Here is a 23,111-nt window from a genome sequence, read left to right on the forward strand (position 1 = left end):
GGGTTGGCGGGTTGGCATACCCCCAACCCGAACCCGACCTGTTTAATAAACGGGTTACGCGGGTCGACCCGTTTATTAAACGGGTTGGCTTAAGCCCAACCCGAACCCGCCTAAGAGGCGGGTTGGCGGGTCGTGTCAGAAATTGCCACCCCTAGATTTAACCATATGGTATTTTGATGATGGCTATCAAATTTGATTAGTTGTAATTAGTAATTGTTATCGGATTTAACCTATGTTGTATTATGTTGACTTATATCATATTTAATCATGCATATTTTTTATGACTGTCATCATATTTGACTGTGTATATTTTTAGATGACTGTTAATTGAATTCCCATCATTATACTTTTGGTGTCGTAATCAAATTGGTCATTGTGTGTGCAGGGGCAATATCAGCTTTGCACCGGGTTTTGCTTGTGTACAATCTGACTAGATTTACTACTATGATATGTGTGTGCAAACTGATCATATTTGTCACTGTTTAAGCAGGTACAATCTGATTAGATTTTTCACTCTTTGCACGAATGCAATTTGGATCAGATTTTTCACCTTTTGTTCATGTGCAATCTGGTCAGGTTTGTTATAGTTTTTGCATGTAAAATCTGATCAGATTGGCCATAGTTTGAGCATGAGAAATCTAATCAGACTCTCAATGGACTGAGCATGTGCAATATGATCAGATTGTTGATTATGTTTGATGTTTGCAATTTAATCAGATTGGTAGTGTGTTGGATGTTGATTCAGAATAGTGTTTTCATGCTCAGACCCACATTCATGTGGACTGCAGGATGATATATTTGATGTGATTTGATTGTGCATACTTATGCATTCAAATAATATGTTATAAATATGCATATCATATACATGAAAATTCTGAAGTTATGTTGATGTTTGCATAAATATGATCATGCACATGTTTGGGTGTTTATGTATGAAATTGATCATGATAATATGTGTTGCAAGCATTTGTTCGCATGCATATGAATTGGCTTTATGTGCATTCATGTTGTGCCTTTAAATGTGCATTGTGAACATATTTTGGAACCAGATGTGTGTGCATGTTCACTAAAATTTTGCAAAAAGATGTATAAATCACTTTGAAATGCTTTTGTGGTCAGATGTGAACCACTGCAGGCCGTGTAGGCCAGAAGCATGTGTTGCTCTACTTGTGTTGAATTTACTTATGCATTTGCAAAATTTATTTCTGATTTTTTTTTGTTTTTCAAAATTAATTGCACTATTAAAATTGTGTGGGTCAGGGCTAGATTTTGGTTTTACATGTTGATTTACAAAATAGTTCTTGTGTAAAAAAATTGAATTTGTTTGAAAAGGTAAAAAAGATCAAACAATATAATTAATCTCTTCCTTGATGTCTCTTCCACAATGTGAAAATCTTGGATGGGAGTTTGGAAAACCGTGAAAATACTAAAAGTTTGTGTGCAATTGTGCCCCTAAACACAATATGATGGTTCACTTCCTGGCCATGGTTTTAGGAATATTCAACTATTTTGCTTGGGGGGTGTTGTTGACTTAGCTGTAATTATTGGTATATCAAGAAAGTGACGTCAGTGAATGCTGATTTCCCTAATGTCCTGGCATTAGATGTTGATTTTTAATGTTTTGAGGGATGATGTTGATTCATGATATCGATCGAGAAATAAGTGTGAACTTAGTAATAAAATACAAATTATATGTTAAGATACAACTGAAAACCTAACTTAGATTTCGAGAATTTTGTGCCCATTTTGAGTATCCGCAAGTTTAAGAAAAGGTAGAAATATTTAATAGTGACATGAATGCAAAAGTAACTCTGATAAATAACTTAATAAGTTATTCATGCATATGCATTGAATTATGCATATTTACTGTTCTTCATTTGTTCATGCATTCATGCATATTTTGTTTCACATGATAATTATTATTGCATAATATTTTGTTAAATGCTTGAATGGTAAGTGGATTATGGTAAATTGTTAATGTGATATTCCTCTAAAATTCATGCATGAATTTGGTTTATATTATTTTCTTACTGTTTGAATTTTTAGAGGAATTCATACAAAAAACTTTGGTTCTTACGTGCTTTCAAAAAATTGTTTTACAAGTTTGGGTGCCCAGTGATGGGTTGACTTGCTAGCATGGGACTACAAGTCTTGCCTGACTAGTTCTGGGTTCTTGACAGAGTGGCTACTTTTAATAGATGATTTTACTGTTTAATCTTATTTGACATTTACTCATTGATGAATAAAGTTAATTATTCTTCATTGATTCAATGCATAGTCTAGTCGTGGTTTGGTATATTAAATCTGTGAGACCTGGATCTTTGGGTTTGTTTCCGTAATTGTTTAAAAAAAAATCACTATTTTTACGAAGATTAGTTGGGATCATTACATTGCTTAGGTATACTAGAAAATTTGACAAGAAATTTTCATATATGAATCTCAAAAAATATGAAATATCCAAATCTATTAATGCTTTGAATTTGAATTCAAATAAGTTGCTTTTAAATAAGTTTAACACTGCAAGGATAGTAACCATAAGTACGGCAAGCAAAGCCAGCACGGCTAGGTCTCTGTGCCTGGGGGGTTTCTCTCTATAAATATAAAAAAATATATAAATAAATTGGGTTTGGAGCTCCTAAGGGTAGCTGTATGACTCCAAAAGTGAGTTGAAGTCCTGTATCTGATGGTGTAGGATCCCGTTATTATCATTTTTGATGGAATTTATGTCACATGGACACGTTAAATAGGATCCTATGTCTAGGGGACATGCAACAAAATGCTATGGTACTAGTTATTTTTAACTTTTTTTTACATTACCAGTTTTTATGGCTATTATTTGTAGAAAAACAATTTAGGTTAAATCTATAGTTTTCATACACATCGCTGAAAATGAATATCACGTAACAGTAATTGTATAATTTACATAAATTAGTTTAAATAATACATTTGTACTTAAATATAGAAAAACGAGTGTCCTTTTTTCATAAAATTCCTGTATAAGCATCTTGAGTCGAATATCTGTCCGTTTCCATGTCCAGGTGATATAGGATGGGATCCCGCTCATTTTACGTCCATAACTTAATGATTTTTGGATAATGGGGAACCCACCCACCAGTTAAAGACACCCGCACACCGGTGGAAGTCGAACATAGGACGGAAGGGTCAGCACCTTCTCCCCAAGCCCGCTGCCACTCGGACAACCCGGGTCGGTATGATGTTCTGGACTTTCAGTTACGAGTCAGTGGTGAGAGAGAGAGAGACTCACTATGGCCACTCTGATATCTCTTAAAGCAGCAGATTCAGATCACTCCAATAAGGTATAACTAAACATGAAACCCAAGTTCTCCAGTTTGATCACAATGCACCTGCAATCACATCTATCTTCATAACACATCTCCGTGCATAGTAATACCGTGCATGTTTGCTTAATGCTCTCTTTGGTTAAAAATAGAAACACACAAATATAAAGAAGCAACCTGCTGATTGGTAGCATATTACACTTAGCTTGCATGTACCCGTTAAGTGACCATAATTTTTTACCCAAGTCCCTGCTCAAATGGACTTAATTCCTCAAGTCATTATAGGATTTGAGGCCATTCTCAGCAGCTCCTATAACTTCCAAGGGCCCTAGACACAGTTATGTATGCCATAATTGAAGACAAGATAACAAGAAAATAACGGCAACTATTCCTAGATCAAATGGAAGGTTAGTTGCAAGCACCAACCTATGTCAGGCTTGTCTTGTCATGAGCTTGAGCTCGGCTCTCGCTCAGTCGACTAGTTTACCAGCTCTAGATGCAACTATCAAACTGCAACAAACAGCACACTCATAGTTGGTATAGTGCAATGGGGTGAATGTAGATGTGCAACAGTATAACCTGAGGTATCACAGCATAAAGCTCCGAGTACATATCATAACCACCACTAAACATTTCAACAAGGGCCCCCAAGCAGTGATCTTCCATACACACACACACACACAACAGAGAGAGAGAGAGAGAGAGAGAGAGAGAGAGAGAGAGAGAGAGAGAGTGCCACCCAAAGTCCAATAATAGTAATTATGATAACAAGCTGTATCAGGAAAACAGCGTCAAAACCTCGCAATGGATCTCTTATAATTTATGAAAACTGTCTCATGAAACAAGTATCACAGAGAACAAAATTATGCATCTGAAATGCCCGTTTACCTTTCTCAATCTAGATTGAAGAACTCAACCAATTACAGTGGCCTCCGTATTTGAAAGCCCAAATACGCAGATCTCGAATACTACAACATACAGAGCAACCAAAACAACTATGAATTCATTCAAAAACTTTCCTGTGTGAAGATGTGCAAGTAGGCTTGCCTTTCCTGGTGAAAAGTTTCATGGCTCTAGTCATCAGAAGCCTTTGGAGAGTTCTCAGGTGTCTTCAGAACTGCACTTTTCTTTCCTTTGTGATCCATCACTGCTGCTAGAAATTCATCCACAATAGAACTTTCCTTGAACTTCAAAGCAAATGTAGTCAGGGCATTTTTCCCTTCAACAGCACTATTGATGCATGCAAAGGTGATGCCTTTCTTCTCCATGTTTGTGAGTTTCATATCTGGATAGAGGCCCGCATTCAGGATCAACCTGTAATTCCCTTTAGCCCTCATTACCAATCTCGCCTTCCCAACACTGTCTGTAGCAACGTTCAATTTCAGCTCACCTTTGCCTCTTTCCTTCCAACCACCATCCAGGAATTCAAACAATGCAGCATCAGCCACAAAAATTGCCTTCTCATTTTCTTCACCAGTTTCTACAGCCACCTCCTGCATCGCAGGCAGAACATTTCCACTGGATTTATTAAAATCTCCAGCTGGAGTACCAAGAGATGAACTTCCATTGTTAGAATTTCCAGTACCCAATAAAGGCAAAGATGTGCTGCTGCCCTTTAAGCCAAAGATAGAGGTTGATCCAGAACCAAATCCTGAAGTGCTGAAACTGAAAGAACCATCTGTTTTTGGAAGTGTCCCAAATGAAAAAGATGGATTGGCAAACCCAATTCCTGCAAGACCAGTAAAAGCATTCTGGCTGCTGGATAATTGCTGAAATGAATTAAGGGGAGCTGATGTCCCCATCTTCACTCCACCATTTGCCTTCCCTTCTTTGCTCACAGCTGGCTCTTCTGAAGCTACTGCCTCCACTTTATTGGTTGCATCCGACTCGATCACATCTTCACCAGAAGCACCCTTCGCTTCATCAGTTTCTGTCTTTGATTCTTCATCAGCACCGCTAGTTCCATTTGGCTCTTTTGCTGAATCTCCTGGAGTTCCTTCACCATCCTTTTTGACCTCTTCACAGTTTGAAACCAAGTCTGCAGTGGGTTCTGGCAACGGTTTATCCTCATCAATTTCCTCTGGTTCACCAGTGCCACTACCACCCTCTTTTGGAAGCACTTCATCATGGGTAGGATGCGTAACAGTAGCTCTATCAGATGGTTTTGCATCAGAAGCAGCATCACTTACAGCAGGAGAATCAGCGGGTTGGGAAACCAAACACACACCAGCAAATGGATTAGAAGCAGCAGCAGATGCAGGCTGGTTGCGGCGAACCTTAACAATCCTTCTAGTTGCTAACACTTCATCACTTGCCCTCTTAAATGTCCCCATTTCCTCTTCTGGAGCATCATCATCGGCATCGAGGCCTGGATCATCACGAGAGATCTCCCTTCCAGCAACTCTCTTTTTAGAAGGAAGGGAATCTCCATCTCCCATTGGAAATAATATGTAAAGTACAGTGATCCACCTTACTCCAAGTCAGGTTTGTTCAAAGACCTAGAGAGATATCACAATACATCCAAGGGCAAATTCAAAAGTTGCAGAAGATCAAATTTACACATTTTGCTAAAATGTTGAATGAGACCCAAAAAAAGGCAATCCCACAAACAGCAACTAGGTATAATAAGGTAACATAGTTATTCCATGGCAATAGGGCTCTGGCCGCTGGGCCAAGGCATGTTATCATAACCGGTGGGCGATGACCCAATGTATAATTAGAGCCACTGATATCTAAGTGTATATACTCAGGTAACTCAGCATGTTGTGCCATCAAAGTTTAAATTTAATCCAGCAATGTATATAACAGGGACACACATGAATCCACAAAAGGTTCTTGTGTCTATGTCACAGACAGAGTTACCGGAAGCTTCTTAGGTAGGTGGAAAGTGCACCTTCCCGAAACTCGCTTCTGAAGCACGATATTCCTCGCTTCCGAAACTTCATAGAAATTTTGATTCTTCCACGCTTCTCCTATGCTTCCCACATGCTTCATCCATACTTCCCTACAAGCTTTTTATATGCTTCTCTCACATTTTTTTTCATGTTTTTCATGTGTTTTCTCTCACCCTTCCACTCACTTCCCCTGTTTCTAAATTGGCAACCATCATTTTTAGATTTTAATAAAAATCTAATTCTTACACTAAAAAATCATGAAATATAAGAATAATCATTTTTATTTTTAGTTTTTACTTTCTTCCTGTTCAATTTCTATTTAGTTCCCATATTGCTTCATTTTTTTGTTCTTATTTTCTTTTAAATCGATTCTTCACTTCTCGCTTACTATAAATTTTAAAATGTCTCGTAACTCGTTTCTCACTTCTGCTTCTTAGTCTGACAACCTTGGTCACAGATCCCAATCATTCGTAGATATAGTCAATCAACGCATTAGAGACCCACAAAGCCCAAGATGTTTAGATGAAGTCACAGGCTATAACTTGTAAATAAACCCTAATCATGATGTAAACTTTGTCCAGAAAAAGTGAGATGACTATGACAGACATAACAATGTCAAAATGGGATAAAAGCCAGCAGGGGGAATTTACAGTTTTACATCATACAAGAAGAATATACAACTTGGAGCAGAAAACACCACCCCACATGAATTTTGGGTCATTGATGGTATTGACTGATAATATAATAAATATTTTCACAGTAGAACCACTAACATAACACAGATTATGACAAGGTAGGCACAGAACTTGTAGAAATTCAACCAGCATGTTCAATAAAATGGAATGTGATTTATTTCATCAAAAAGACAAGTTTTGTTTCTCTGATGAAAGGAAAAAGCAAGAATCTGACTAATCATATATCATAATGTATCAATTTTCAAATACATTAGGCAACTACATTCACATTTTCGATATGTAAGGCAAGAATAAAAACATGAATTCCATGTTCACCACATTTATATTGGATCTAAAAGTGTATACAGTTTCCTACTAAGTGAAAAAAAGAATCCATTTAATAGAAACAAGCCATCAAACTAAAGTATCACACACAAGCACTCGTGTCAAAACTTTGACATTAACAGAACCAGCTCACGAACTTCATAATACCTAAATTACCAGTACAACGAGCAACTTTTCTAGATTACCAGAAAGAATAAACTTGCTACTCTTCAAACAAAGAAGCACCTGTGTTCTGAACAACCAAACAAAAGATATACAAAGTCTGTAGTAGATCGACAGTACGTCTCGAATGCGCAATCTGGGAAGCAAAACTCGTTCGAACGAAAAAGTGAAGACCAAAATCTCTCTCTCTCTCTCTCTCTCTCTCTCTCTCTCTCTCTCTGAATGGAAAATAGGAAACAAACAACGAAATATTCAAACCATCAAACCCATAAAAGCTCAGAAAGAGAGCCTAAACTCCACAACAATTCCCGGAACCACCAAATTCATGAATCCTAAACACAAAAACACGAAAATGACAACAAAAAAGAGTTGGGTACCGCCGAAATCACAACAACAATCGCAAAAAATTACGAAAAACTCGGAACAAGAACAGATAGGGAAAAGAGGGCAACATGGCAAAACCCTAGATGCTCAAAGGAAACCCACCCAGACATCATCCAATATAAAAAGAAAAAAAAAACAAACGAAAAATCAATCTATAAAGAAACCAGACATCAGATTTCTGACAGAACCATGATTTAAGGTAAAAATTTAATTTAAAAGAAAAAAATTAAGGGATTAGAAGAAGCGTACCAGACGAGGTGAACCTCTCTCTCTCTCTCTCTCTCTATAGCTGTCAATTTAAGGGTTCTCGTTCCTTCTTTTATTTTCATCTGGATTTTATAAAAATAAAAAACTAGAATTCCTGAGATACCCTTGTTTTCTATTCAAAGACAATCATAAAACCTTTGCTTGCCAAGGTTCAAGCGGTAAGCCTGTAAGCTAAGAATAATTTATTAAAAAAATAATTTTAAAAAACTGCTTAACTTATCAGTTATATACAAATGAAATCTATGTTTTTTCTTTTTTATTTTAATAGCTCCTACCACGCGGAACCCCGTTGGTTGGTGGCATCTCTGTTTTGCTGCTGACTAGGGATGACGATGGAGGTTAAAATCAAAACTCGCCCACCATGATCTAACGCTTTCCCCCACCCCGCCCGCTCCCTTCCTTCAGTCCCCGCTGCTGACTAAGGAACATCTTGCCCAAGACAGACAGAACAGTTGTCTCTGTTTTGAATCCCATAGACGTTATCCCTCATCCTGCTTGAAAGTTTTGATAAAATTTTAAAATTTTGGTTTAACTAAAAACCATAGTTATGCTTTCACTTGTTTTCTTTGATAATTTCTCATTGGAAAAACTCTGTTTAAGGGCCAATCTTTTACCCCTAATCTCAAAAAAAGGGCCTCACATTGACTGGGCTGCAGCCCGACTCAGCCCAGTTAAGTGGATTGGACACTTTTACCGGGCCTGCTAACCAGCTAATAATGCTTTGGTGTACCATGTTTGGATATTCATGTGAGGATACATGGGCCATCCCTTAAGTTCAAGGGTCCCCCTGCCTCCTTAGGAAGATATAGATCTAGTTGATTACAAGGATTATCTATCTACCCTGATTCATTCTGCTGTTTCTATCACACGTGAATGACAATGACCCAAAGGGCATGTTTGCGACCCATTGAAATTTGGTGGTTTCCGTGGAAACCACCTGTAATCGATGCATTTTTGTGGGCCCCAACCCAAGTTCCTCAACATAAAGCCTCCTTCCACGACACACAAACATGCCCTAAACTTGTTCTTTGGGACTCCCCGCTCGTAAAATTGTGATCAGGTGCAATCAAATTGCACGAATACAATGTGCCGCTGCATCTGATCACCCCCCATCTGCTGTTGCCCCCACATGTGTCAGGTTGTACAACAGCAGATTGATGGTGCGGCGGCAACATTGCGTTTGTGCAATGTGATTTCACCTGATCCTGCCTCCACTTGTATGGGACTAGGTTTGGGTGGATTAAGACCACCATGCTTGTCCTATTAAGTGTGTGTTTGGACATCATGAACTTGGTCACGGTTTTCTTGATGCCAGATTGTGGACAGGGCTTAAAGTCACTAAGCTTTGATTGCCCCGTTGCATCTCCAGCTTGAGCTTGGGCTACACTCAAGTTTGGACTTCGTTATAGGGATCCACTCTGTCAAGCTACTGGGTGTCATTAGTTTCACATAATGGCTTTACTCATCTTCTTATCCTCAAATCCATATAATAATCTTATCATCAGTACCAATTGTGTATTTGTATTATTTAGAATGGGGCAATTCTTCTGAAAAAAATTCAGTATAATTGTATGATTACTAACAAAAAATTTTAAAAAATCTTTCAGTAATATATAGAATATGATATTTGTTACGTGTCATTTTTTTTTTTTGAAAGGCAAGCTCAGTTTAGGCAAACCCCTACCAGTTACACTATACCATTGGGTTTTGAACCTGCAACGTCCCAACACAACCCGAGTTGAGATCAAAGGAGCTGCTAAGTGCCATGGCCAATCACATGGCAGCATTTGAGTGAGGCTCACATGAAATACTGTTATGTGATTGGCTGTGTCAAATAGGCATAGCAGATACCCGATCCATGGATCCCCTGCTACTATCTCCCCTCCTATTTAACATTGTAAGGGAATCATTGAATGTAAGAAAGCAGTATCCACCGCGGCTTCATTGAAGATTTTAGTATTCCAAGCCTACAAAACTTTTCTATGCTACAATTTGTAAACGATGTGCTGGTCTTTGGTATTGTGTTCTGTACACAAATCACCCATGTTCTGATGCTGCTTAGGGTCTCGGGCCTCTTCATTGTTGAAGGTGTCACTTAACCCTGCTTAACACTCAACCTGAGCACATTGCTTTCCCTCATTACATGTTTGGGGGTGTACAAACTCTATGTAATACCTATGATTTTTGGTGATTTTTCTGTAAATATTTTCATAAATAATAAAAACTATGAACTAAATAGATTAGATTTTAGAAAAAATTTAAAACGACTAGGTGTCCTTCCGACCCTAGTTAAAATCGGTCTTAAAATTAATTTTTAGAAAAAATGACATTTTTGAGAAGAGAATTTAGATAATTATGATAAATTAGTATTTTAAAAAAAATCATATGAATTTGAAATAATTTGGATTACATGTAGAGTCATCCCGTTTAAAAATTAAATATGATTTTAAAAATTTTGAAATTTAAAATATTAAATAAAGTCTATTAATAAAATAAAGAGATTTTAAAATAAAAAAATAGATTAAATCAAATTTTATAAAAGAGTAGAAGTTCATAGGTGGATCATTCCCTATGGGGTCCATCCCATGTGGCAACTAAAAGTTTAATTGAAAAGATTTAATTTTAAAACTTTAAAAACAATGCCTTTTAAAAGTTTTCAAAAATCAACTTTTCAAAACCTAAGTCAAAAGTTACCAAAAAACATGGAAGACACTTTCAAGAGAGAGCCGTCCCATCCTAGAAGGATCTAGGACGGGATAAATATCAAAGAAGAAAAAAAGATGAAAAGAATGGAGGAAGGAAAGAAAAAAAACCAAGTCAAGCAAGCAAGTTTGACTAATATTGAAAAGAGGAAAGAAAGCCACACAAGGAGGTGACGTCCAGCCATGTGAACCCCCTTGTATGACCTAAAATCATATGATGCACATATTAGTACATCATATTAACACCTAACTTAGGCTAACTAAGTACAAAAAAATATAAAAGGTAAAACATATAGAAAAATAAAATAAAATAAAATACATGATTAAAGAAATTAGGAAAAGAAAAAAGAAAAGAAGTAAGAGATCTAGATCAAGGACTAAGATTAACTCCATCACCTTGATCTAGCTTAGAAGCTTATAAAAAAGGGAGGAGGGGCTCACGCCCCCTTATTTTGGCTAATTTGAAAATTTTCTTCGTTTTCTCTCTATCTTTCTCTTTTTTTTCTTTCTTCTTTTTTCTTCTTCCTCTTCTCCTTCTTTTCCTAATTTTTTCTCTTTTACATAACAAAGAGGAGTACACAATATGTTAGAGGGGGGTTGTGCATCGGGCTGCAACCACCACATGAAGCGGAGGAGGCGAACGTGTAGAGAAAATTGGTTTTTCAACAAGCAGAGGCGTTTTCTCAAAAAAGGTAGGGTGTTCTATTCTCTACACGTAGATTGAAACTTGTATACACGAGTTTATTCTGATTTTAAATAAATAAATTCTGTATCAAACCTCTCATGTGAGGACTTGATGTTGGACTTATTATATTTAGAGTAGAGACGGTTTTTTGATTGAAACCCCTCTAAAAAATCGATTGTAAGGAGTCTTAATTAAAATTGAGTTTAGAACACATATGCATGTATACACTCTGAATCAAATATGTACATACACATATATGTGTGAGAAAAGACTCTTGTCTTGAGTCTTAACAAAAAAAATTATGGACATGTCGTTGCATTGTAGCCAAATACGGGTAAATCAGGGATATCCAATTAGCCTGAATTTTGAGGCATGAAGGTTTTCGAATAAAAAACCCTTCGTGGATTCAAAAATAGGTTAAGTAAGTAGGGGTTGATCAGATTCTTAGTGGGGGTCAGTTCAGTGCCTGGAAAAAAAATTGATGTAAGTACCTAAGATTTTAGGCCAACCATATATGATGGGTTTTCTCAGAAACAAATTTGGTTTTCGAATGCAATAGAGAGATAAGTAATCATTTTTTTTGTGTAAAATTCAGTTAGGGTGCTTGATTTAATGCTCTTATGCATGTTGTATGTTGTCAATTAAAAATGTGCTATATTGATGTAAAAAAAGAATATAGACTATGCATGAAAGTAGAAAAAATATCGAAAACTTTTCTAAGGAAATAGTTTCGAGAAGACTGATCGATTTTCCAGTCTAATGGTTATGGAAATGGGTTTTGTCTATAGAAAAATATATATTGTTATGATTTGAGAATTTTGAAATGGTATATGAAGTACTGATAATAAGAATTTATAAAAAAAAATTAATTCAGGTGGCCTATTTCTACTCACCTGAATGCTTGTTTCTCGTTATTTAATATTTTTGACCTGACATCCGTCTGATTAATCATTTATATCTCTCTCGTCTAGAGGAGTTTTTACATAATCTATAAAATTTTAGGAAGCTACGTTGAAAAGCTAACAAAATTTTACACAGTGTATAAAATTTTGGACTCTGTTTTCGGAATATGCACCGAATAGTGACAGTCAAAACAAAAATATATAGGCAAACACTAAACCGATCATATTTTCCTTATATAGATGAATTTTTATGAACGATTTGTGGCATCGAAAAGCTGACATGATTTTCTATAATCTGCCAAAAATTCAGTTATGTTTGCAGATTGTCTATGGCTCATTTTGGTCATCACTCACTTAGAAGCCCCTCTCGCATGGTAGTGTTGGGAGCCTCTCTCACTTTGGTCGTCCCTCACCCGAAATTAGTAAAAGATACCCATTTAGGATAAAACCATAATTAATTGAATATACTGCCTATGCTATAATCCTGATCCAGGTTTAAGCTTGTGACCATACCCATAGGGCTAATAAGTGAGAACTTAAGATGATTGTGCATTTAGTTAAAACATGTTATGCATCATTTAAAAATATATATAATTAAAGATAATAAAGTCACTCATGCATAAATGGTTTATCGTTCTGTAATGATAAGTGCATGCATTGTTAACTATTCATGCATATTTACTTGTTCATAAATATGTAACTGCTTTAGATTAAAATAAATGTGCAAGTATAAATGATTGAAACTCATGTAAGGCATTGTATTTTTTGTATACTTAAAATGTTGATTGACATCTATATGTGTGAGTGTTGAAATATACTTTTGCATGCTTGTTTTAATTTACGTGTATTGAATATCACTTTTCTATTGAAGACTTTTTAAGTCTGACCCTTTTATGAAAAAAAAATCAAGTAGCGAATAGAGGACCAATGCGATGGCGAGAGGTTGCAGCGGGACACGAGCCAAATGTTTTTCAATTATGATAGTGTTTTATATTATGAACATTCACATTTATTTTATGGACTTTGAAAAAGACTCTGATATTAATTATTAAAATTTTATAATAGACTTTTATTAAATGTGGATGTTAAATTTAAAATTTATATGTGAATGGTATGATGGATTGTAACTTGCCAAAGCTTTTATCTCATTTTGAATTTTCGTTGTGATTTCTAAAACCATTTGAAAAAAAAACTATGAATTTTTCAGATAAAAATTTGGTGTCACAACTTAGTATTAGAGTAGATGAAAATTTTTGGCTCAAATCTCATCCAACTAACCGACATCGCTTGGTGAGTGTGTTTCTTTTTAATTTTATGCATTGTTATGAACTGTTCTTGAAAAGTTTACATTTTGTGTTTCTTGCAAATTCTGAACTTAGATATTAAATAGGAACATCAGTAGAAAATTTTGGTTATACAAACTTAGAAATTCATATAGAATTTAAAATTTTATGTAGATGGTCGCACAACAGCTAGTCGGTTGGACTCCACACAGAGATTTTAACATGAAAGCTTTCGTGACTTTGACTGCTACTTGCCAAAATCTTCCAAATAACAAGGTTAATGGCAATGAGAATGGCCATTATCTTGATGGCAATAGAGCGCTAAATGCAGCGAACCATAGAGTGTCCTATAAGCGCTTTATGGAATTGAGTCCTCCAACCTTTACTGAGATGAAGGACCCTGATGCAGTCGATGAGTGGATTTGCATCATAGACGAGATTTTTGACATCCTTGAGGTTCCCGCAGAGAGACAAGTTGCCTTTGCCACCTACCGACTTTAGGGTGATAACAAGAGTTGGTAGGAGATGGTACGTGAAGTGCGCTATACACCAGCGTAGTGACAAACACTTACCATGTAGTTTTTTGAGGTGTTCTTAGACACCTACTTTCCTCAATTTGCAAGATGCAAAAATTCTTAGACCTGCAGCAGGGCAGTTTGAAGGTAGCTGAGTACACTACATGGTTCAAACATTTAGAGAAGTATTATTCAAACACTTATACCACTAACGAGGCTCGTGCGAAGAAGTACATGCACAGGCTATGAGATGGACTGAGGACTCGAGTTCTTACGAGTTGACCCCAGAACCTCAACCAGGCCATCAAAATGGCTACAGTGTTTCAGGTGGGAAAAATAAAATAATTCTTTTTATAACTATAAGATAACCCCAATAAATAATAATGATTATTTACGTATCACAGGATGATTAGGAGTCTTCCAAGAAAACTCAATCTAGGTGTTTTGATAAGTTGAAGGGTAATAGAAACATGACCTAGAAACCCACAGCCGAGTCGAGCAAGGCACCCCCTACAAAAAAACCTAGGGTTTAACAAGGTGGGACTAACTGGCCACAACAGACTACTACAATGTGTTCTTTCAGCCAGAAATCGCATGGGAAAGTTTGCCATAAGGCAACGGGAGCATGTCTACATTATGAGGAGATGAGATATTTCATCAAGAATTGTCCAAAGAGGCTAGCATGGGAAGGGACGAATGCAATACCATGAGGGCAGCCACAACAGCCCCAACAGCAACAACAACAATAGTCTCAAGCACAGGGACAAAAGAAGGTGACAAGCAAGGTTTACACGACTTCTATAGAAGAGTTGTAAGAGGATGCCGATGTCATCAAAGGTACTATTTTAAACCCCAAATTTAATGCTAGAGTGTTTTTTGATACGGGAGCTATACATTCTTTTGTGTCCACACAGTTTGCAAAAATAATTAATATGACTCAAGTTACTTTGGGCTATATTTTGAAAATTATCACACTCTCGAGCGATAGATCCATCTCTCACACTTACTTACCAGACGTAGAACTGATCATTTCAAATCAGAACCTCTTTGCTAACCTGATCGTACTAGATATGATTGGGTTTGATGTAATCCGCGGTAGGGATTGCATGTACAAGCACTACGCTTGTATGGTATGTCATGAGCAACAAATCTATTTTCATCATCTCGGTCAACCTGTACTTGAGTACAAGGCTAGCAAGAGAGAGAGAGAATAAAGAAAAAATAATCTCAGCATTAAAGGCTCATCGCTGTATAGAGAAGGGTTGTGAAGCCTTTTTTGTCTAGTGTTTAATTGGTAGAACCCATCATGACCCCGATAAAAGACGTGAACGTGATTTGTTAATTTGCAAATGTGTTCCCTGATGACTTGTCAGGTCTACCACCTGCAAGAGAGATCGACCTTGCTATAGAGTTGGTGCTTGGTGCGACCCCAATCTCTATAGCTCCTTATCGCATGGCCCTTACAGAATTTGAAGAACTAAAAAAGCAACTTCAAGAGATGATGGACACGGGATTCATTAGGTCAAGTGTCTCGCCGTAGGGTACTCCAGTGTTGTTCATCAAGAAGAAAGATGAATCAATGCGTTTGTGCATTCATTATCGCATGTTGAACTAGGTAATGATCAAAAATAAATATCCGCTTCCACAAATCGATGATTTGTTCAATCAACTTTGGGATGCCAAGGTTTTCTCAAAGATAGATTCCCTATCTAGATATCATCAATTAAGGATTAAAGATTTAGATGTGCAGAAAACAACATTCAGGATGTGGTATGCTCACTATCAGTTTTTGGTGATGCCTTTTGGGCTAACCAATGCTCTGGTAGCTTTTATGGACCTGATGAACAGAATTTTTTGACCTTATTTAGATTTTTTCATGATATTCTTCATCGATGATATTTTGATCTATTCAAAGAGTGAGGAAGACCACAAAGAGCACTTGAGGATTGTTCTTGATACACTTAGACAACATCAGTTGTATGCAAAAGTTTTTAACAACAAATTCTGGTTGAAGTAGGTAATGTTTTTGGGACATGTGATCTCAAAATACAGGGTGTCAGTGGACCCTGCTAAGGTAAATTCACTTCAATGGATATGCTTTGAGGAAAATCTTCCTTAAAATTTTTATCCTAATTTGCTTAAATCTTGTGGTTTGAACTGCAATTGTATTAGGTGGAAGCAATCTTAGTCTGGAAACAACCGAAGAGCGTGTTGGATATTTTAAAACGACTAAGTGTCCTGCCGACCCTAGTTAAAATCGCTCTTGAAATTAATTTTTAGAAAAAATGACATTTTTGAGGAGAATTTAGATCATTATGATAAATTAGTATTTAAAAAAATTTTATATGAATTTGAAATAATTTGGATTATATGCCGAGTCATTCAATTTAAAAATTAAATTTGGTTTTGAAACTTTTGAAATCCAAAATATTAAATAAAGTCAATTAATAAAATAATGAGAGTTTTGAATGAAAAAAGGATTAAATCAAATTTTATAAAAAAGTAGAGATCCATAGGCAGGTCATCCCCTAGGTGGCCCATTCTATGTGGCAACTAAAAGTTTAATTGAAAAGATTTAATTCTAAAACTTTAAAAACAAAGCCTTTTAAAAGTTTCCAAAAATCAACCTTTAAAAACCTAAGTCAAAATTTACCAAAAAACATGAAAGACCCTTCCAAGAGGAAGCTGTCTCATCCTAAAAGGTTCTATGATGGGCTGAATATCAAAAAAGAAGAAAAGAATATGAAAAGAATGGAGGAAGGAAAGAAAAAAAAAGTAAAAAAAAAAAAAGCAATTGGAAATAGGAAAGAAAGCCACACAAGGGTGTGACGTCCAGCCTTGTGGACCCCCTTGTATGACCTAAAATCATATGATGTACATATTAGTATATCATATGGATGCCTAACATAAGCTAACTAAGTAGAAAAAAATATAGAGGGAAAAACATATAGAAAAAATAAAATAAAATAAAATAAAATATATTATTAAAGAAATTAGAAAAAGGAGAAAAAAGTAAGAGATCTAAATCAAGGGCTAAAATTAATTCCAGCACCTTGGTCTAGCTTAGAAGCTTATAAAAAAGGAGGAGGGCTCGCGACCCTCTTATTTTGGCCAATTAGTAATTTTTCTTGTTTTTCTCTCCATCTCCATCTTCTCCTTTCTTCTTTTTCTTCTCCTTTTTTTCTAGTTTTTTTGCTTTCACATAACAAAGATGACTACACCACACATTGGAGAGGGTTGAGCATCAGGCTGTTGCCACCACACGAAGCGGAGGAGGCAAACATGTAGAGAAAACTAGTTTTTTGACAAGCAAGGGCATTTTCTCAAAAAAGGTAAGGGATTCTATTCTCTACACGTAGATTGAAACTCGTATGCATGAGTTTATTCTAATTCTAAATAGATATATCATGTACTGAACCTCCCACGTGAGGATTCTGTGTCAGATTTGTTATATTTAGAGTAGAGACGGTTTTCAGATTAAAAACCCTCTCAATAATTGGTTTAGTCTAAATTAGTTGTAGAGAGTTTTAATTAAAATTGAGTTTGGAACACATATATGTGTATACACTCTGAATTAGATGTGTACACATGCATATATGTGTGAGAAAAGACTTTTGTCTTGAGTCTTTATATATATATATATATATATATATATATATATATATATGGACATGTCATTGCATTGTAGCTGAATACAGGCAAATCGTGCATGCCAATTAGCCTGAATTCAAGGCACAAAGAGTTTTTGAATGAAAACCCTTCGTGGATCCAAAAACAGGTTAAGTAAGTAGGGGATGATCAGATTCCCAGTGGGGATTGGTTGAGTCCTTAGAAAAAAAAATAATGTAAGTACCTAAGATTTTATGCCAACCATATATGATGGGTTTTCTTAGAAACAAAATTGGTTTTCGAATGCAATAGGGAGATAGGTAATGATTTTTTTTTGTGTAAAATTCAGTTAGAGTACTTAATTTAATGCTCTTATCCATGTTGTATGTTGTCAATTGAAAATATGTCATGTTGCTGTTAAAAAATCTATAGTTCTATGCATGAAAGTTGGAAAACTACCAAAAAAAATTCTGAGGAAATAGTTTTGGGAAGATAGATTGATTTCTCAGTCCAATGGTTGTGAAAATGGGATTTGTCTATGGAAAAATATCTATTGTTATGATTTGAGAATTTTAATATGATGTATGAAGTACTGTTATTAAAACTTTATAATTTTTTTTTTAATTCGAGTGGCCTATTTCTGCTCACCCGAATGTTTGTTTCTCGTTATTTTGTATTTCTAGCCTGAAATATATCTGGTAAATCATTTATATCTCTCTCGTCCAGAGGAGTTGTTATGAACAGTTTACTGCGTTAGAAAGATAACAAAATTTTACACAATCTATAAACTTTTGGGCTATGTTCCTTGAATGTTCATAGAGCAATGACAATCGAAACAAAAATATATAGGCGAACACTAAACCGGTTGTATCTCCTACATACATAAGAATTTTTACGAATGGTTTGTGGCATCAAAAAACTTAATCTTTCAAAAATTCAACTCTTTCTACATACTATACACAGTTATGTGACAATTGTAACAGTCAGACAAATTAAGGATCTGACAGATCCTGAACTGGCTAAGGGCCCGGTTAGCAATATATGTGATATTTTGCCAAGCATTCAAACGTGCTTTTATGTGAATTAAATGGTACTACATATGTAATCTAATATTGAATCTATGCAGGTATTTGGTGTCCAATTATAGATACGATATGTTTATGGTGCTTGTAGCATAAATGATTTACAATGCAAATTGATATTGAAGTGAATGAACAATGCATAGAATGTGAGTGTTTGGATGTATCTAACTGTTTATGATCATTGCTTACTCATGAATGATTCTTATATATATATATATATATATATATATATATATATATATATATATATATATATTATTGGTGAAGTTTGCATATTTAAGAATGTGCATCCATGGGCTCTGAATCCTTAAATTGGTTCATAAGTGTGTATTGCATGAAACTAATAAATTAAGAATGTTAATCATGTGACACTAAAGTATGATGCTTAAAAGAAGAGGATAAAGTTTTTGAGCATAGAAAGTTTCTCTTTCCTAGCCACGAAGATAAGAGAACTTTTCATATTAGACTGCAATGTGGAGGATAAGAAACTCATGATTAGAAGTCTGATGCATTAGATTGGTGGTGTTGAGAGTCTCTCTCGCTTTGGTCATCCCTCATCTAGGACTGGTGAAAGGTGTTTGATCAAGACAATACCACAATTGATTTAATATACTGCCTGCATCATGGCCTTAATCTAGGTTTAAACTTGTGATTGTACCCATAAGGCTAAGAAGTGAGAATTTAAGATGATTGTGTATTTAGTTAAATCATGACATGCATCATTTAAAAATAAAATATAATTAAAGGTAATAAAGTCACTAATGCATAAATGGTTTATCATTTTGCAATGGTAAGTGCATGCATTATTAACTCTTCATGCATGTTTACTTGTTCATAAATATGTAACTGCTTCAGATTGAAAGAAATGTACATGTATGAATGATTAAAACTCATGTAAGGCATTACATTTTATGTATACTTATATTATTGATTGACATATACATATGTGAGTGTTGGAATATACTTTTGCATGCTTGTTTTAGTTTACATGTATTGAATAACACTTTCCTACTGAGAACTTGTTAAGTCTGACCCTTTTATGAATATTTTTTTTTTCAGGTAGTGAATAGAAGACTAATGCGATGGGACTTGAGCTAAATCTTTTTCACTTGTGCTAGTGTTTTAGATTGTGAACATTCACATTTATTTCATGAACTTTAAAAAAGACTGATATTAATTATTAAAATTTTGTAATGGACTTTGATTAAATATGAATGTCAAATTTTAAATTTATATATGAATGGTATGATGAATCTGTAACTCGCCAAAGCTTTTATCCTGTTTCAATTTTTCGCTGTGATTTCTAAAATGATTTAAAAAAATCATGATTTTTGGGATAAAAATTTGAGGTGTTACATTCTACCTTGCTTATGAAATACTTAGTTTTCTTTAGGGCCTGTTTGGAATCTTGGTATCCATGGTAGCTAGGGAAGGAAGTATAGAATCTACAAATCTTTTTTATTTGGTACTTCCCACCTGCCTGCTTGAGAGCACCATCAAAATTTTGGCAAGCACTTACCACGTCTATTTTGAAGTTTTAGAGGATGTGTGGATTTTATAGTTCAGTATTCAGGTCCACGGATTCCAAACAGACATGCAAACGTGGGGTTGACCACCTTGCTACACCACTAAAACTATTTTTGACCAGTACGAGCCTCTTACTTTGACAACTATACTTTTGAGGTCTAAAATACAGAAAGACCGTCTTCCCTTCATATTTGCACTAAAGAGTGCATTTGTCAGCTGCCACTTTTTCAAATGCACGAACTTCCTCAGACTACCAGTTTCAAAACTTGGTTGCGTTAAAAGGTTGATTATGAACTTATCAGTTACTGATTACTAGGCTATCAGTGTTTTGAAAGTGGATAACACATAAAATTGAAGTTTTCCTAATACCTGCAAAGTTGGTACAACCAAACATTATGACAGGATTGCTCAAGCCATTAGCAGGGACTGCTCATGGCTTGCAACGTTACGAAGCTTGTTACAAGCTCCTGCTTTCCAGAAAGAAACACAATGAAAATCTTTAACTTGACACACAAGGAATCATATAATATCACTTTTTACAGAGTTGCAATGAAGGTGTCCATCAAAACCACCATTTGCGAATCATATTCTGTCCCGACCATCTGAAAGTGATGCCTTCCAAATAGAATGAACCATCTGAAAGTGATGCCCAAATGGGTATACCCTAAGCTCACATACCCCACAACTTGGTTTACCTGATCAACAGCAGAACCTGCTATGGTAGCACCTGATCAAAGTAAAAAGCAACAACACGTGTATAAATAAATGAACCACCTCACAAATAGACAAGCGGTCACAATAAGATTATGCAATAATTATGGAAGATTTTGGCATGGGTGGCACACAAATACAAAATTCAATTGTCCTTGCACTTCGAAAATATTCCAACTCTTGGAATATACATTGTGCATCTTCATCGAATTTGGCATAGGACTTTGAAAATGGATGCCATGGGGGTATTGGGCTTGACTTAGCTGCTGTAAAGGTTGGCTTGTCCATAGGGTTGTCTAACTGAATATTAAGGCTCTTTCCAACAAGTAATAAATCAAAATGCTTCAAAAAGAAGTTAATTATAATTGATAAGATAAATTATTAATAGAAAAATAAATTCTCCAAATGATCAAATCTAACAGCCTCTCCAGCAAATGAGCAATAGAAAATTGATGAAAGTACAACCATGACAACCACGAAGTGTAAATACATTCTCTCTTTCTACCTGTATGCAAACTTGTTATCCGCACAGAGAACTTGGTATAGGTATCGTTGAATTTTTTTAATCTTATTTACTCCTTAAAGAACTTGGTATAGGTAGCGTTGCATACAGCCCGCTGGGTAGAGGATTCTTTTCAACAGGACCCAAAGTGGTTGATAACTTTGCAGAGGGTCTCTCTCTATATATATGCATATATTAAGAAACTCCCTAGTGAAAAGCCCTCTATATTAAAAATTATATCTCCCTAGTGCATAGGGTGATTACATAAAGGTCTCTCTCTCTCTCTCTCTAATTATGATTTTACCTCAAAGCAACATGATTCAACATGTGATCTCTAACAAACAGACCACGTTCAGTGCATCGTTTCCGACAAGCCTGATCAAATTCATACTGGTGAAGAGCAATTAGAAAAACATACTTTTGCCATTGAATTCCAGTGGATCAGTGTATAAACGTGCTACCAGTTTTGTATATGTGATTCTCGTACCTAAATAGTGATCCTCACACTGCTGAGCATGCTTACACAAATATCCAAAGACCCAACATTCTATGTGGAGCAAGATAACAGGGCAGAATCTATAAACAATGAAGCCCACAGAAAATTTTCAACCCCATGAACAAGATCAATATAAGCAAACTGTTCAAAAGAAAAAAGAATTATCACTATCCAGAATGAATATTAACATTCAGGTCAAAATGAAGCATGTAACAGAATGAATATTACCAAAAAAAAATGAACGACTATGGATCCCCCAAGAAAGGTAAATTCGCAAGGAAAGTAAAAAAGAAAACCAAAGACATTGATGTATCTCAATATAAGTGAAAACCAAGGTTTAACAAAAATTAGCAGGATGAACAACCCAACACTAGTTCAGGTAAGAGTATCACTAGCAAAAGAAACAAAAAATGAGAAAAAAAACAAAACTTAATGCATAAGAATGAATATTTCAGGTTGTTTCCGTTTGTTGCATCTTTCTTTATTTTCCTTATTTTAGCACATATCTTGCAAGTCACAAATTTAAAAAGTTTGCTATATGGTTTCCCTCAAGAGGGTCAAAAAACAAGAATTTTTTTGTGCTAATGTATATTTTGATGAATTTATATTTATACCTAGGTATTGTTGGTATGTTATAATTCTCAAACTATGAGATGGGCAATCGAGGATCGTTTGCTCACCCATGATCGACTCTGTAGGAAGGGGCATCAGCTTCCCAGACGGTGTGAGCTATGCTAGAAATTAAGCGTATGAGGATTCTTGTCATCTTTTTCTATGGTGCCCTATTGCTGTATCAATATGGAGAAGAGCTTCGATCCTTTTTCGACCAGCCGGAGATATGGCTCAAGATATAAGATCTTGGTTCTTGATTAAATTTTCAGACAAAATCACATTTTGGAGTTGGGAACAGACATTTCAGGTTCTCGATCTTGGTTTCTTCTTACATGCAGGCTGCTTCTTTGAAAATTCTCCCATGTCAGCAAGAGAATGAAAGGGTTGGCCGGCTATTTTATCTCTCACACATCCAAGATCAAAAGCGATCCTTGAATTAAGCAGGTCGAAACTGGTGAGT

General features: G+C 35.6%; 1 protein-coding gene across 1 annotated transcript; it reads right to left on the reverse strand.

Annotated features, from left to right (window-relative positions):
• Nucleotides 1-4,078: 4,078 nt before the first annotated feature.
• Nucleotides 4,079-8,072, reverse strand: LOC149820509 (nuclear pore complex protein NUP50A-like). The gene is made up of 2 exons (XM_089981997.1): nucleotides 8,008-8,072; nucleotides 4,079-5,797 (listed from the first exon to the last, which is right to left on the reverse strand). Exon 2 carries the CDS (start codon nucleotides 5,735-5,737, stop codon nucleotides 4,373-4,375), a length of 1,365 nt encoding a protein of 454 aa, XP_089838123.1. The 5' UTR covers nucleotides 5,738-5,797; nucleotides 8,008-8,072; the 3' UTR covers nucleotides 4,079-4,372.
• Nucleotides 8,073-23,111: the final 15,039 nt, after the last annotated feature.

This window comes from Nuphar pumila, chromosome 12 (assembly GCF_984573655.1).
Source record: "Nuphar pumila chromosome 12, dmNupPumi1.hap1.1, whole genome shotgun sequence".
NCBI classification, from domain to species: domain Eukaryota; kingdom Viridiplantae; phylum Streptophyta; class Magnoliopsida; order Nymphaeales; family Nymphaeaceae; genus Nuphar; species Nuphar pumila.